The sequence below is a fragment of the Condylura cristata genome, unplaced genomic scaffold (assembly GCF_000260355.1).
Source record: "Condylura cristata isolate star-nosed mole 26May11 unplaced genomic scaffold, ConCri1.0 scaffold00030, whole genome shotgun sequence".
NCBI classification, from domain to species: domain Eukaryota; kingdom Metazoa; phylum Chordata; class Mammalia; order Eulipotyphla; family Talpidae; genus Condylura; species Condylura cristata.
In genome coordinates this window covers 4,760,062-4,777,962 of record NW_004567131.1, presented here as the reverse complement: position 1 = coordinate 4,777,962, position 17,901 = coordinate 4,760,062, and the positions used below count along the sequence as shown (strand labels likewise).

Below are 17,901 nucleotides of genomic sequence, written 5' to 3'. Positions count from 1 at the left end.
ATAATTATTTTTTATGTTTGCGAAAACATTCCACATATGCTAAAATAGCCAGAGAATATATTTAGAAATGTTTCATAAACTATATCTGAAAACAAATGTAGTTAAAAATGACCTCTAAAAACTGTATCTATTGCATATTACCCATAGTTAATTAGAATCAATAATTCATTTAAATTTGCGAAGATATCCCTGATTGAATCAGCATTTGATAGCTTAAAGTAACATAACTTGGAAATCTGTGATTTAATTCTATAAGGGGTAAATCAAAATGATTCCTCTGAGTGTCTATGGATTTGTGTTCTATAGTTAATATTAGTTCCTTTTCCCCTACTTTTTCACAGTGAAACATTCTAGAATAATAATTTTCAAAAATTATTCAAAAATAATTTACTAAATGGCTTATCATTCTGAATATGCCTCCTATAGTATCTAATCAATAGACAATTCTAGAATATAGTAAAAATGTTATAAATTATTAGTATGCTTTGAAAACTTCACAAAATCAAGACGTTTTACTTAAGATAAAATAAAATGGAGTCTTTTGAAATCAAGTTTTAAATTAACAGTCAAAGATCTCTGCAGTAGAGACTACAGAAATAGATGGGACTGAGGATAGAAGGCAATGGAGAAGAGTTGACCAAGTGACACAGCAACTGATCAGGGAATCAGAGGAACACACTGAATTAAGGAGAAATTAGCATCCTGCTGATTTCTAAGTACTTGACCACACTTAGAATCACTGTCTCAAAAAAAGTGAATTAATTTAAAAGTAAAGTGGTCCAATCTACAAAATTATCTCACTTGCTTTACTAGGTGAAAATGATTACAAAAGGAATGAGAATGAAATATATATATAAAGTTAGCAGGAAAACTGAACTGATAATATAACAGCCATTCAGAATGAAAAGTACCTTCTGAAGGAAAATCAACAGGAACTAATATGGGCACTACTTTCCTAGTCCTGGAAAAAAGGCTGTTGTATACCTCTCACATTCAATAAATCAAGGTCTCTCAAATTTTATAACTAAAAACAAACTTTAGTCACATGTTCTGTGAATTCAACTCTAAATTAATAAAGATTTGACAGTCTAGGGAATTTTGATCTATAATACTTTTATTAGAGAAATGAATGAAGCTAATGAAATTCAGGACATCATAGCAGGACAATGTGCTAAAACAGAAGAAAACAGTTTTCCTTCTTGTCAGTCAGTACTAGAATTTCTTATGAGGAGTAACCATGTTCCATTAGAAAAAGAAACCACTTTGCCCCCCCACACACACTAAAAAAAAAAAAATGAGAGAGCAGAGGGAGAAGGGGGTTTGGGGGTAAGCTCCTTTAGGGGAAAAAGTTCAGAGAGAACCACTCCAGACTGGCAGTCCTGTCAGACTTCTGAAAAGGCCTTGGTGTAGTTACTAGGCTGGGAGATCAGAACATAAAATCATGACATTAGGGAATGTGAATGTGAACCTCCTCTTTTTACTTCTTCTATAAATCTAACATAAACCTAACCTAACATGGGAACGAGAGGGTTTATGAGCAAATACTTTTTGGGGGGTAATCCTGAAATATTCTCAACCTCACACTTCTACTATTCCCATGCCTTTTTCAAAACTGTGGAGAAAACTACTATGTCCACTATGATGCACACTTCTGAACAGTTCTCCTAACACAAAAATATTTCAAATATACACATAATTTCTTTTATGCATTTTGTCATGTCATTTGAACAATGTTGCTTACACAAAAGGCAAGAAAGAATACAGTCACACAAAGCAAAGCCATTGAAATGCTGCATGTCTGTACATGATTTGAGATGCATAATTAGAAATTTAACTGCTTGGATTATATTAAAGATTGCACCACTGTATTTTTACAAGGTTCATTAGCCTAATTATACACTTAATTAAAACAAACTCAGTTACACATGTTAACATTTTCAATTCTAAGTATAAATTATAACCAATGATATAACTGAAAATAAGTAACAACTGTTTTATTGACATCTGAATTGACTGAACAAGTCTGAGTTTTGGATTGATAAAATAAACTCCCACAACTGCCAACCAGCTGTATGGAAATTATCATAATTCATCTTAATAAAAGCTGACAGTATAAACACCACAACTGTAGGAAAGGCAGAGTATGAAATCATGAAATGGAATCAACCCAACAAGACACCTCACTAAGTACTGAAAGTTTGGGCCAACAGTTCACTACATTTGATCCCTGAGAAACAAAGCCACTGCTAAAGTGGACAGAAACAAGAAAACCTAGAGAAATTCCACTGAAAAAAAAGTTGTAGTTTTTTTTTTTTTTAAAGATACTTATTGGATGAGATCAAGTAAACCAAAAAAAAAGTTGTAACTCAGAAACACTTTAGAGTAGGGTAAAAATAACAGGCATCATAACCATACTAACAGATTTTAAGTAGATTTATTTAAAGGTAGAATATAATTTTTTTCCTAACGAAAGAATTTATTATGGTCGTTCACTGAAATAAACAAATCTGCAGCTGAGAATTTTCAAATATAAAGTTTCAGACAAAGGGCTACAGATTAAGTAAATATGATTAAATTGTGGTTTTTCAAAATTATAAAATTAAAATTAAATAAAGCTCAAGTGATATTCAGCTAACAAATGCTACACTAAGCTAAAGTATACAGAGCCTCAAATAAATCTTTTCATAACACCTGAGCTAGTTCGATGAAATTCAAATGGCTGTAATTCTTTTTTAATGTATGCACCCAAATTACTAAATAAGTGTATACTGGGATTTACAAATCTGTGATATACCTGTAAGCTCTCATTTCATACTCATAATGGAAAAGAAAAAATGATGATGATCCCCAATTATGTACTCTACACAGACACTAAAGAGACTAGCAGAACACCAAACAACAATGGAAGGAATTATGAGGCACATAAAAGAAAAATAAATGGAAGATAAAATATCATTCTTTTTAAGCTGACACTATCAAGTACCTGGTTGGATGTTATTTTTTTTTTAAGTAATTAAAAGTATTTTCTTATACAAATCTATGGGAGGAAATATTTGCAATTTGCATCACATATCTTACAAGGGACTGATATCCAAGATCGATAAAAAAATTAGACAACTCAACAAAAAGAAAACAAATAACAATTAATAAATGAGCAAGAGAGTTAAAGAGACACTTGACTACGTAGAGATACAGAGGGCCATCAGGCACAGGAAAAATTACTCATCACCTATCGTCAGAGAAATGCAACTCAAAACCATGATGAAAATAATATACAATCTCAAACCTGTTCGAATGACCCATATTGAAAAGACCAGAAACAGAAAATGCTATGAAAAAAAAGGAAACTTTTTTTATATTGTTGATAGGAATGTAGACTGTCCTCGTGGAGAAAGAGTCCAGTTCTAATGAGATAAAGGTTTCTCAAAACATTAAATTTATAAAACATTCAAAACATTAGATTTATAACCCAGTAATGCTGCTCTTAAGTGCCTATCCAAAGAATACAACAAAACAAATTTGAAGAGATATGTGGACTCCCATGTTCACAGCAACAATATTTACATTAGCAAGTTATGAAAACAACCAAAATGCCCACAGGCAGATGAGTGGATTAAGATGTGGTTTATAAACACAATATAAGACTACTCAGTAGCCTTAAAAAGAAAACAACTCTATTGCCATTTGCAAACCATGGACGGAACTGGAGGAACCAAGATGAGTAAAATAAGCTGGAAGGAGAAAGTCAAACATGGGATAGTTTCACTCAAATGGAACCTAGAAAAACAAAGACTCACTCAAACTCAAACCCGTAACAAGCCCTAAAAACCTGTCAGTAAAATTTTGGCTACCAGGTCAGGTGAGGGAGGATAGAGAACAATGTGTTAAAGGTGCGTAATGGACTGTGATGGGGCGCTATGGATACCTAAGGGATGAGAATGGCTGGTGCCATTCATATGAATAGGTTTGTGCCTATCCTCTGAATCACATAGGGTGCTGTGTAACAATATTACCACATTGAAAAAAAAAAAAAAACTATTTTAAAGCACAGTAGTGATCCATCTCTCAAATGTTAAGACTGAGGCAAAAGTAAACTGACCCTTTCAACTTCACAATCATTATAAAGACAGACCCATGTTCCATCTCAGTTATCTTTGGCCTCAAAACTTGGTCTCATACACATTAATGCCAATAACATGAGACTTCGCAAGTGGTCAATTTAGACACTAAGACAAGTTGCTGACATAGAAGAGGTATCATTTGCCTTTAGAGATTCATCCCCAACAGCTAGGGAAGCAAAAGATAATAAACAGATGAGAATGCATGAAACTAAAAGATTCCTGTATAGCAAAAGAAATCATAACTGAACTGAAAAGATACCCTACTGAATGGAAGAAAATACTGCAGACCATACATGTGGCAAAGGACTGATATCAAAGACAAAGAACTCATAAGACAATACAGAAATAAAATGAATAAATCAAGCAAAAATGGGCAAAGAACTAACCAGACACTTTCCAAAGAAGACACTGAAACAGCAACAGGCATATGAAAAATGTTCACACTTACTAAATTAGAAAAATGCAAAGCAAGGCCACAACATGATACCATCTCACACCTATGAGAATGACCCATATTGAAAAGGCCAGAAATAGCAAGTGTGGACATGAACATGAAGAAAAGGGAATCCTTCTACACTAATGGTGGAAATGCAAACTGAACCAGGCCTATGAGAAGGAGTATGGCGGTATCTCAAAACATTAAACATCTGCCATTTGACCCAGCAATTCCACCCTTAGGTATCTATGCCCCAAAATTCCAAAATACTGATTAAAAAGTAAACTTGCACACCCATGTTTACTGCAGCACTATTTACTATCACTAAACTACGGAAACAACCTAAGTGCCCCAAACAGCTGAGTGGACAAGAGGACGTGGTGTATATTTTATATGTAGACAAGAGAATACTACTAACGCATGCCACCTGTGACAATATGCATTGAGTTTGATAGGATAATGGTAAGTGAAATTAAATCAGAAGGAGAAAGATAAATACTAGATGGCATCACAAATATCGGGAATATAAAATAACTACATTAACAGTCAGATAAAGACAAGCAGAAAAACCCAATATCAAAGTGGGGAGGGAGAGAGGAGAAAGAAGTAAGAGGAAAGGAAACACCCGTGGAGGTGAAATATAGGTGAGTAGATGGTGAAAAGGTGATGGTGGTAATACCTGCTAGGGTATCTACTATTACCTAAGCTGAAATTTATTAATTACAAAAACTATGGATCCCTGCCACATGTAACTACTGTTCCCACGGCAGAGTAGAAATCTTGAATCTGATACTTCTTATAAATCACTGGCCAGTGTCCCATTGTGTGAGTTCCCACCTATACACTAACCCTTGCTGGCAACAATATTCTGATTATATAAATAAAGGTAATATCATAAGTTTGAAAGTACATCCCTACTATAATCCATAAAAATTAAAAATCAAGAGACAAAAGAACACATTACAAAATAAGAAATAAAACCAGCTGGAATATCAAATCAGAACTACAGAATGTTCCTGAAAAGAAATTCAAGGAAAGAGCTGTAACAATGCTCACGGAATTAAAAATAAAAATATGGACAATAAGAAGGGAACCAGATAAAGGCTGAGAAAAAATAAAATAGCATCCATATCCTGGGACTTCCAGAAGGAGAAAAAGGAAATGCATAGAAAACTCATTTCAAGATTTAACTGGTGAGAACTCAATTACCAACTCAATTTGGTAAACAAACCAAACATGGTAAGTCATGAGAATGAATGATTTCCAAACAAAATAATACCAGAGCATCAGAAAGTCAATGACATCAAGAGAAAAAAATGTTAAGGGAACAGCAAATGGAGTGCAAAAGGAGGAAGTAGAAACACATCAAGCAAAGAGGGACTGGCAGGAGATATCAATACCACTTAACAAAGCTTTCCAGTCCAAATCCTTTACCTTGCAATTAAGTCTTAAAACAGAAGAATGGGTAAGAAGCTTTACTGAAAATCAAAAACTAGGGCCCTCCCTGGTGGCACCATGGGTTAAAGTGCAGCACTACAAAGCTAGCTGCAGCTGCTTCACAGTGAGTTCAATCCCCAGCCAGGGACTGACCAACATGATGCAGCAGACCTCTCTTGTCACGCCTGCTGCTCCCCTCAGCAATGTATCTCAGTAGATCTGCCGGTTCTGCTCCCTGCTCTGTCTCTGATCAATTCTTTCACTGCCCCTGCCCTCAGGCCTGTACTCCACTTCTGTATGCATAAGTAAATGAATCTTTAAAAAAAGTAAAAGACTAAAAATAATTTATCAATATGAAGACATACAAGAAAGAAGTGATGGACAGCTTTTTACAAAGCAACCAAACATAAATCCAAGTGTAGCAGATGCCTAAATGGCATAAAATGGAGAACAATAACAATGTGGCCCATGAAAATAAGTTTGAGACAAGACTATACAATATTTCACATATATATTTCATCACATAAAAACCATAATATATTTCATCACATATAAACCATAGAACATAAAAACCATAGTTTCAATAGCCACCTTAAAGGTAAATGACTTGAATTCACCTATATAAAGGTATAACATTACTGAGTGAATTTCAAAATAAAGACCATACTTTCCCCACTTTCAAAAACATCCATCTAACCAAAGAAGTCAAGGAAGAGTCCAGATCTTACTACAACCCTACAAACAAATGGCATTCAAACAAAGTTAGGAACAGCTATGCCTATATCAGATAAAAATAGACTTCTAATTTTAAAAGGCAAAAGTAACAGAGAATGCATTATTATTAAGAGACTAATACAACAAGAAGAAGTAAAATTCATAAATATACATGTATTAAATAGTGTGGACCAAGACGTATAAGACACTTACAGAAAGAACTAAACAGAGATATGGTGACAACAAACTAACTTCAAGAGATTCAGTACAAAGTAAATACCTCTAAATAAGGAGCTAGATCTTATAGAAGTAGTGGGGTCTACAGAATATTGCATCAAAACAAACAAAAAATGCTGTCTATATATTTTATCAAGGGTACAGAAATTTTTCAACAGTAATCATATGCTGGGACTCAGGTCAGTCTATAGCAAAAACTCTGAACATAGTAATCTCTGAGGTAAGACCATATAGTTAGAAATCAGCTAAACAAGAACAAGAAAAAAGCAAGAATAATGAAGACTAAACAATATTCTTCTTAGCAACTATTAGATAAGAGAGGAAAAAAGCATACGAAAGAATATTGTGACACTAACAAAAATGAGGGTATAATTTACTAGAATCTGTGTGATGCAGTTTCTCTGAAGAAGGAAAATAATTTGAGTGCAAGTTCATTTTAAGAAGCTAGAAAAATCCCAAATAAATAACCCAATACTATACCGAAAAGCAACTTGACAAAGAAGAATAAAAAAGACCAAAAGGTAGTAGAAGGAAGCAAATAATAAAAATACAAATAGAAATAAATGAAAGAGATCAAAAAGACTATACAAAAAATAAAGTAAGAATTGCTTATTTGAGATGATAGACAAGCTCTAGCTAGGCTAACAAAAGAGAAAAGCTTTAATAAGCAAACTCATAATTGGAAAAGAAGAAATTATATATATCACAGAAATACAAAAGATCTTAATAGATAACTAGGAAAAGTATATGCAAATAAATTTAATAATTTTGCAATAATGAAGAAAAGATAGATCAATAATGTTTACCAAGAATAAAATGGGGGGGGGGGGAGAAGAGTTGAACAAAACAATAATAACAAGCATTGAAATTGAAATAGCAATTAAAAATCTTCTCCACCTCCCCCTCAAAAGCCCACTTGTGTGTGGGTGGGGGTGCCGGGGGTTGGTGGTGAGGGGGTGGTAGAAAAATAGCCCAAAATCAGACAGCTTTATTAATTAATTTTATTCAGCCTCCAAAGAACTAACACCCATCTTGCTCAAATTCACATATACATAACAGATGATATAACATAGCAAAATACTTACAAAATCTAGCAGACAGTAATAAAAGCACCGAAAGTTCTAAGATTCAGAAGGAGAGAGGAGAGGAAGCAGAAAGGGAAAAGGGTTATAAGGAAAGACTGCAGGGGAAAAAAGAAAGACGTAAGGTTTCATATTAACAAACTCCACAAAGCTCTACATCGGGGTTGCCTTTTTTCTATATACTCATGGAACTGATGAATTATCAGGCTGGCTGTCTATCAATAAAGTCTCCTGTGGTTTGCTTTGTAAAATGACATGATTGAATTGTCTCCTTTGGAGTTTCACAATTAGGGTAGATTGCTAAACCTAGGATACCCATTTAGAGCCACAAGGTGCCTCTTGGTCATGGCAGCTGCCAACAGAGTAAGAACTCAGCAAGCAGGAATGCATAGCTTACTATACCAGGGGGATGGGCTGTCCTGGGAACTTAGTTTATCTAAAAGGAGAGGTTTTCATGGGATATTTACTAAGGAATGGCTCAAAGGACAATGATATCTGGAGTTTGTTGGTCTTCTTAGGAGAGAAAATTTTGCAGCTCTCTCTTAAAAAAGCTTTGCACAAATAAATTAATAAAATGTTAAAACTTCAGCTTTTATTCGAGAGCAAAACCACTCAGTATGTGTGCACAATGCAGAAAAACTTATATTCAATCTTATTTTATATTAATCTGATCGCTGGAATCTATTTTCCAATAAGGTCACTTTCATTTCAACTTAACAACCTTAAACATGCTAAAATATTCTTTTAGATGTGTGATTTTTTCCCCACTTAGGTGGCAGATGTATGTCCAGAAATGCCAATAAGAAAATAAATCTAGTGGGGAAAACTTTAATAACAAAGAAATTTGCTGTTAGCCTTTCATGTGGCATTCTAAATATTAAAGCTAAATGCTGACAAAATCTTGTGGATAATATTCAATATCAGATAAACAATGGTACATCTATACAAATTAAGGTGAGAAGTAATTAACAAGAAGGGCATTTCAGCAGGAGACATGAGAAGCACACTGCTTACTATTGTATTTTTACAAATTGTGTGAGACTTTTTTTTTCTTAAGTCTCATGATTGACAATCAGATGGCAGAAGAGTTCTCAAACAACATATCTTATATATCTATAACTACTAATTAGGTGTCTTCTATTTTTCATTTATACTGAGGACTCCTTAGAGGGGAGTGTCATTGAGAAAGTTGTAAAGTACACTTTCTTATCAATAAAAAGAAGTGATATTGTGTGTTCTTATCTCCTACACCATAGATACAGGAAGAAGAGATCATTATTTAAAAAAGAAAAAAACAATCATATTTTTTAATATTTCACAATTTGTCCATAAATAATAATTAATGAAGTCTTACAGGCCATTCACAAATTATTTTCTAATAATGCTTGCACTGCTAACTTCCCACACATTCTGATTCAAATCATTGACTTACTGTTTCTCAACAAATTGTATACAACTGTGCATGGCATGTTCCTTTCATATACTCTCTTCCAAAACATCAATAGTGAGAAGTTGATCCTTTCATTAAAAGAGCAGGCCAAGTCCCATCATTTTATTAAATAGTCCAACTTCCTTTCGATCCCTAAAAACGTTGGCATATTTCCTTTAACACATAACATGTGATATTTATATGCATTTTTTTTTCAGTTAGAATTTCAGTCCCTTCAAACCATATATAAAATCTTTTTTTAAAAGATTTATTTATTTATGCATACAGAACTGGGGTACCGGCCAGTGATGCAGGGGTAGTGAGAGGATTCACCAGAGTATGAATGGGAGTAGATTAGGCCAACTGACAAGGTACACTGCTGATGGCATCAACAGGTAACATAGGAGAGATCTGCTGCACCATGTGGGTCACATCAGGGCAGGGACTGAACTCACACCACAGCGGCCATGATCAGCTTTGCAGTGCTGCAAATAACTCACTGGGCCACCAGGGAAGGCCAAAATATAAACTCTTATAAATTCATAAACTCAGGCTATATTTATATGTACACTTTTATATTTTAAATTCTGAGTATTTAATATTACATTTAATCATAAAACTTTCATTAAGTACCAAGCCAGAATATGTCCTCATTGTTTCATTTTGAATGTAGTAATGTGATAACTAATGTGGCTAGTCACTGGGTCATTAGTTTCTATTGCTTAGCTTTGCTGAACAATACCTGTGACTAGGTCCAAGAAATATCAAAAAATATTAAGTAAAACATGATTTCTCTGCCAACAGAAAAGATGAACATAATGTCACTTGTAGGTTTAAAAGATTTTATTTGCTGACGTGCTTAATATGGTAACATGCATTTGCACAGGTGTGAACTTGAACCTCTCAGTCATATACATGGTTGTAAACCAATGAAACAATTATCTTAAAAAGTACTATATAAAAAAATAAATAAAAGTATCTATTTTTGATAGTTGAGTCAGAAGGAAATAAAACAGCATGCTGAATGAAAATTGACTTCAAGGTAACAAAGCAATTAATACAGAGATCTAGAGGTGGATCAGTTAACTTTTTTTGTATAACATGCAAGACTAACAACCAGGCAATAACTAGATTTTCTATGCATCTATTTGTCTCCTTTTCTAGGTATCTCAAACATTAGTTGGGGAAATAGGAGACACTTCCCAATTGTAACTCTGCCTTTAATCAAAAGAATGAAATCCAAATCACTCTAGAAATCATCCCTCTTAGTAGGCCTAGCAAGATCTTTAGGAAAACTTTGTGATGAAGCAGGTCACGATAGTACCTGTGTCTTTAAAATTTTCTCTAGCGCTCTCCCTGGTGGTACAATGGGTTAAAGCACATTGTGAAGGTCTCCAAAGTGACTGTTGCTCCCCACTTTGTCTCTGGTGAATCCTTTCACCCACCACACCTCTGGCCTGTACCCAGTTCTGTAAACATAAATAAATAAATCTTTAAAAAAAATTTCTCTAATATGACTTCATATTCTTGGCATTTTCTTGAATTATATTTCATATGTAGAAGGTTCTTTATTGTTTCTCTTCTTTAACACATAATCCCAATAGTGCATTATTCCTTAGACTCCTAAAATATGAAATCCAAATCAGAAATCAATACTGACATATGTGTCACTTTTATGAAAATAATTATTCAGTAAGTGTTACTCAATTAGTTATACCTGGAAAATTGAGTAAGTCCAAGTATATTAGAATTTTGTATAAGGGAAGTTATTCTTGGAAATTTGAACTTGCATCCTATGAATATGTATTTCTGTATTCCCACAAGACACATGTGCAATTGCTTCACACATTCCAGTTAATTTCTCCTTTCTGCTGTACTGCATTGCCTAATTTGCCCTTGCAGCCACCATGGAGTCGATGTAGCTAACTTTAAAAGCTGTCATCACATTTGAAGTCATCTTCCACAACAAGCCAATTCAGTTACCTAATTCAGACAGTTCTTCCCCTATCAGCTCAGAGAGCACCTAGTACAGAACTATATCAACATTTATCACATAATTATAGTTTTGTGATTTCTTGGCTATCACTCCATTTAGACTGCAAATCTCCTGAGAAACACTATGTGCCGTTCATCTTTATTTCTTGGCACCTACCACAGGAATTATCACATGATAAATTCTTAGGACGGTTCCTGGCTAAATTAGAAGAATCCCCTTGAAGTGTTTTTCCTTCAAAACTAGGGGTAGTTCTGTCTTTGGAAGGTGAGTATCATAATTCTCAGCAATTCACTGGTCTTTCAACTCTATAGTCAGTATAATTCTCAAGAATTGATATGATATCAAATTGATGGGGAAGCTTAATTAGAGAAAATGACTATTAAAAAACGACAAAATATTTTGTTCTGTTTCCCAGTGTGAGAGCTGGAGATGCCTAAAAAGGGTTATAAAGAATCTGATTTTCTTCATCCTTTTGAAAGCTGCCCAAGATTTTCTTCATCAACTGTCAATCAACAAGAATTAAAAATGATTCACCTATAAAACAATTTCTAGTAATGCAAATGATTGTCTACTTCAATGTCTTCTATATATACAACAGTAAAAATAGGTGGATTTTGTGAAATGTCTCTCATGGAATCAAATACTGTATAGGTTTATTTTCTATTATTCTTTTGTTTTACGCTTTTCATTTGTGTGTTTTATTCTAAGTAGGAAATGTGTAATAAGTGACGGAAAATAATGTGTTTATAATTGAACTGCTGATTCAAAGCTTGTATATACACAATTAAATTTCATTTGTGATGAGTTATAGTCCACAGGCCATTAAAGACACTTTAATATTGGAAAGCTACAGTCCATGCAAGTTACCTTATTATATTTTTTGCATTTGTAAAATAAGTGGAAAAAATATTTAGCTTTTGAGAACATCTAATATTATATTTTTTAAAGAAAGTTAAAGGCAATGGTCATTTTGAAACAAATAACATAGTTTAGCTAAAAATCTCTAAAGAAATTTACTATATCTCCAGAGTTGAACACTGAAAAAATGAAGGAAAGAAAAAAATTACAGCAGTATCAATTCTATGATAATATTACCCAAGAATTCAAGGTGAATCCACATCCTGTTATTTAGTAACAGAGTGTGGTAGTTTTACCATACTCTGTTTTAGATAAATCAAAAGTTCAGGTCCACACCTAAACAGATCAACTACAAGCAGTGAAACTGATACAATAATCAATCTTACCCCCAAAACAAAAACTCAGGACCAGATGGCTTTACAAATGAATTTTACCAAATGTTCACAAACAAACTAGTGCCTGTCCCCTTTCAAAAAACTGAGAGGGCCCCCTGGTGCTGCAGCGGTTAAAGCTCTGCACTGCAGAGCTATGCCAAGTCTTGGCTCCTTCCAGTGCGAGTTGATTTCTAACCCAGAGGTGAACCACAAGGTACACCAGACCTCTACTGTCTCACCCACTACTCCCCTCAGCAGTGTACTTTGTCAATGTGCCTGCTATGCTCCCTATTCTGTCTCTGGTGAATCCTCTCACCACCCCTGCACCTCTGGCCTATACCCCATTTCTGTATGAATAAATAAGTAAAACCTTAAAAAAATTTTTTTAATTGAAATAAAAGGAATACTACCAACAATATTTTATGAGGCCAACATTACACTAACACCAGAACCAAACAAGGACAACACACACACACACAAACTAAAGGCCAATCTCTCTAATGAACACTGAAGCAAAATTCCTAAATAAATACCTAGCTAATATAAAGCCAAACAATGCATCAAAAAGATAACCAACCATGACCAAGTGGGATTTATCCTAGGGGCACAAGGATTGTGCAACATTTGAAAATCAATTAATGTAATACAACACATCAACAAAAAGAAAAACAAAAACCATAGGATCATATCAACAGATGCATAGAAAGCATTTGACAAAGTCCAGTACCCCTTCGTGATAAAAATACTTGAAACTCTGGGAATTAAGGGACATACCTTAACATAATAATGGCCATATATGACAAACCCATAGTCAATGTCATTCTCAATGGTGAAAAGCTGCAGTCCTTTCCCTTAAGGTTAAGAAAAAGATAAATATGCCCACTCTCACCACTGCTTTTCGATATAATACTGGAAGTGATAGTCTGAGCAGTATGACAAGAAAAAGGCATACGAGTAATACAAATATAGAAAGACACAAGACTATCACTTTTGCAGATGACATGATAATATACATAGAGAATCCCAAAAACTCTACAGAAAAACATCAAAATAATAAACCAGTTTAGTAAGGTATCATGATACAAAATCAACACTTACAATCTTATGTGTGTGTGTGTGTGTGTATATACACACACACACACATATATATATGTATGTGTGTATATATATATATACACACACACACACACACAAATAATCACTCTGAAGAAGAAATCAAGAAAACCATTCTCTTTATAATTGAAACAAAAGGATAAAATATTTGGAAATAAACCTAAAAAAGAGATGAAGGACCTCTACAAAGATAATTATAAAACATTGTTAAAAGAAATAGAAAAAGACACAAGTAAATGGAAAGAAATATCTTGCTAATGGATTGGAAAAATTAACATCATTAAAATAGCCATCCTACCAAAAGCAATTTATAGATTTAATACTATTCCTATAAACATTTAAATGACATTTTTCAAAGAAATAGAAAAAATACTGATGAAATTCCTATGGAACCACAAAATCCTCGAATAGCAAAGGCTTTTCTGAATAAGAAAAGAATGGAGGTATCACACACCTGGACTTCAAACTATAGTACAAAGCCATAATAATTAAAACTGCATGGTACTGGAACAAGAACAGACATACAGACCAATGGAATCAAAAAGAAACCCCAGATATAAATTCACAGTTTTATGGACAGGTATTCTTTGACAAAGAAGCAAAGAATATGCAGTGGAACAAAGGAAGTTTATTCAACAAATGGTACTGGGAAAGCGGGGCTGATACATGCAAAAAAAAAAAAAAAAATGAAGTAAGATTACTACCTCACACCACACAAAAAAACAACTCAAAATGGATTAAAGACCTAGACATAAGACCTGAAAGCATAAAATATATAAAAGAAAATATTGGTGAAACATTACATGACCTACATCTCAATGACATCTTTAAAGATGCATCACCCAAAGCAAGGTTAGTGAAACAAAGGAAAAACAGATGGGAACACATCAAATGGAAGAGCTTCTGTACAGTAAAAAAGACACTACATGAAACAGACAACTCAATGACTGGGAGAAAATTTTTGCACATAATAAAAAGGACAAAGGACTGACCACAAAGATATTCAAATAGCTGATGAAACTCAACAAATATAAAATGCCCACCAAAAACTGGGCAGAAGAATTATAAAGACACTTCTCCAAAGGAGAAATGCAAACGGCCAACAAGCATATGACAAAATGTTCAGCATCACTTATAATAAGGGAAAAGCAAATCAGAACTACAATGAGATACCATTTCACATCAGTGGAATGCCACATATTTAAAAAAAAAAAAAGCAACAATAAATGGTGAGGGTGTGGAGAAAAAGGAACTCTCCTACACTGCTGGTAGGAATGCAAACTGGTACAATCACCATGGAAAGCTTTACAGAGGTTTCTCAAACTGCTAAAAATGGAGCTTCCATATAATCTAGCAATTCCACCCCTAGGTATCTACCCAAAGGACACAAAAACAATAATTCAAAAGGATTTCTGTACCCCTATTTATTGCTGTCCTATTTACAAAAGGGAAGAAGTGGAATCAGCCCAAATGTCAAAAAATAAGTGACTGGATCAAGGATGTATGTGTGTGTGTGTGTGTGTGTGTGTGTGTGTATACACACATATATACATATACACATACATATACATATATCTGTATATAAAATGGAATATTACTCAGCAATCAAAAAAGATAAATTCGTGCCATTTGTGGCAACATGGATGGAACTGGAAGGGATCATGCTTAGTGAAATAAGCCAGAAAGAAAAAGAAAACTACCAATAGTTTCACTCATAGCAGGACTGTAAGGGATCAGGGGAAAAGAAAAAAAAAATGTAATACAGTAAAAAGAAAATCAACATAAACTAGAGACATTCTATGGGGAGGAGATGGGAACAAGAGCAAAACTGGGGTGGGAAGAGCACGTGGGACTATGTGATGGCACATGAGTACAGTAGTGGTGGGAAGTCCACAGAAGATTACAACTGAGATGGAAAATGTACAAAATGAAGAATAATGTAAAAAATGAATTTATAAAATAAAATACTAAAAATTTGCAGTTTCTAGACAGATATGTTATGAACGAGATGAATCAGAAAAGATAGTACAATGAATCAGTAAATAAATAATTTGATTATATAACTAATTGATATTCCATCTATCTTTTACAATATATGAGACAACTGTCATTCACTGGCAAATTACAAAACTCTTAGCCAAGTGTTGACAAATATATTTTACCAGGTAATCACTAAATAAAGGAACCTACAACTAAACTTCTTTAAGTTAAATGTGCATAGGTTTAACTGCAGAGGCTGATCTTCAAATCCCTCTGAAGGATAGAGGCCTATCAAGCTTTCAATGCAAAATATATTCATAATGCTTGAGTATGCCAAAACAAAAAGTACAAGAAAAGCAGTAGCAGGAGAAACGAAACTCAAATGAAGGTGTTAAGGATGTGTGTTCTAGAAAATAATGAAGGCAGAATTAACAGTACAAAATCTTGACATTTGAGTATACTGAGATATGACAGAAGGAGCCAGAATCACAAGGTAGGAAATAAATCTGCAGCTTTCTAACTTTTAAAATGCCAACTGTAATCATAAAAATCATTTAAAATTAAAGTGCTAAATAAACATTAAAATGAATTTCAAATGAATCATTACTGTGTTATCCAGATAATTTTTATGGAGTCTTTCTTTTTTCCAGAAAATTACAGTAAGCATTTTCTTAACATTACAAATTTAGCTGGAGTGCAGACTCTGAAAACCTATTACCAATTTACAACAAAGTAAAATGTTTACATGGATGTGATGAACAATAAAATTATTAGGAAATTTAAATGTATGATTTCTTCATCAGCCTAAGTGCTTTCTGTGATTATGCTGCATACGTATGAATGAAGTAGCAGTTGCCATCAAATGAAAATGTTTTCTGCTAAGCATATGCTAAATCAACAACACACTCTCTGAGCACAAACGAAGCTAGAACACTCCACATTATGATTCAATTAAAAACCTCCAGGATACGTTACCTGCCTCCTCGAGCACTGAAAGGCACTACATGGATTCCCAGAGGCCCTCCATCGTTGGGTACTTGTACGAGCTTTACCATATCACTGTGAGACAATGATGAATGAGGGAGCATGAACATGTACTGTAAACAAACCAAAACCAAACCAAAACAAACAAACAAAAATAACCTGCAGGAACACAGACACGCGACAACAAAAGAACACAAAAGGAAAATCCCACCAAGCATACACACATATACAACATATTCTGGAATATAGGCATGGTGATGATGCAACATTCAAATTACATACCTGCACACTAGTCTGATGGCATGGAAGGAGAGCAATCATCAGATATAACTACATTAAAATGGCACAGAAACACTTCTCTGGGGTGACATGCTTCTGCATCATACAAGTATACATTTTGCAATCTCTAAACTTTCATTAAAAATAATTCCATCCCTGTATCTATTCAAGAACTATGAAGATTAAATGGTTAATGATGGAGTAATTACATAGCACTTTATAACTTACAAAGTGCTCTTACATCTGTCACATCATCTTTCCCATAATCCAATAGGCCAGTTTTTTCACCCTGTCTGATAACAGCCCAAATGTGATCGAGCTATCCTTATGGCATCACCTCCACAAGTCAAAGTCACTACTTCCTTAATGCTTTAAGCATACTTCTGAGGCACTAGCTAGCCACAAAAAATCAAGTTGCTTTCTTTAAGTGTTTCTAAAAAGTGTTAATCAATAAAATTATTTACATGAAGTAATATGAAGTTACTAATATGTAACTTAAGTAACTTATATAAGCAGTTCAACAATACATGCATGTCAAGTTACTTCAGTGATCATTTACTACTAACAGTAAACTTGAATTTAATGAAAAGTAACTTGTATTTGGAAAATATAAATTTATAAACCATTTAAAATATTTTATTGCTATATTTTCCCATCTGTAGATGTACAGACATTATTTTTCCAAACATATGTACATAAATATGTAATTTCACAGAAATCTAAGCAGTATTTGTATAAAAATCATTATATGGAAATGGTATTTTAATTAAATTTATAACCTAGGAAACCTGTACAACTATAAATAATTACCAATGGATTTGATAAAGACCACAGTGTAGATGTGTATATATATATATATAT

At 33.7% G+C, this 17,901-nt stretch overlaps 1 protein-coding gene across 16 annotated transcripts in view; it reads right to left on the bottom strand.

Annotated features, from left to right (window-relative positions):
• PARD3 (par-3 family cell polarity regulator) overlaps positions 1 to 17,901 on the bottom strand; it is a 476,523-nt gene that overhangs the window by 259,616 nt on the left and 199,006 nt on the right. For 9 of the 16 annotated variants that reach the window (XM_012731317.1, XM_004691164.2, XM_012731304.1 and 6 more), the window contains one exon: positions 16,753 to 16,836. In XM_012731317.1, the coding sequence (XP_012586771.1) occupies positions 16,753 to 16,836 (84 nt within the window). Of the gene's footprint in view, positions 1 to 16,752; positions 16,837 to 17,043; positions 17,056 to 17,901 lie in introns of all 16 variants that reach the window. The other 7 variants (XM_012731307.1, XM_012731309.1, XM_012731302.1 and 4 more) reach the window with 1 other exon arrangement.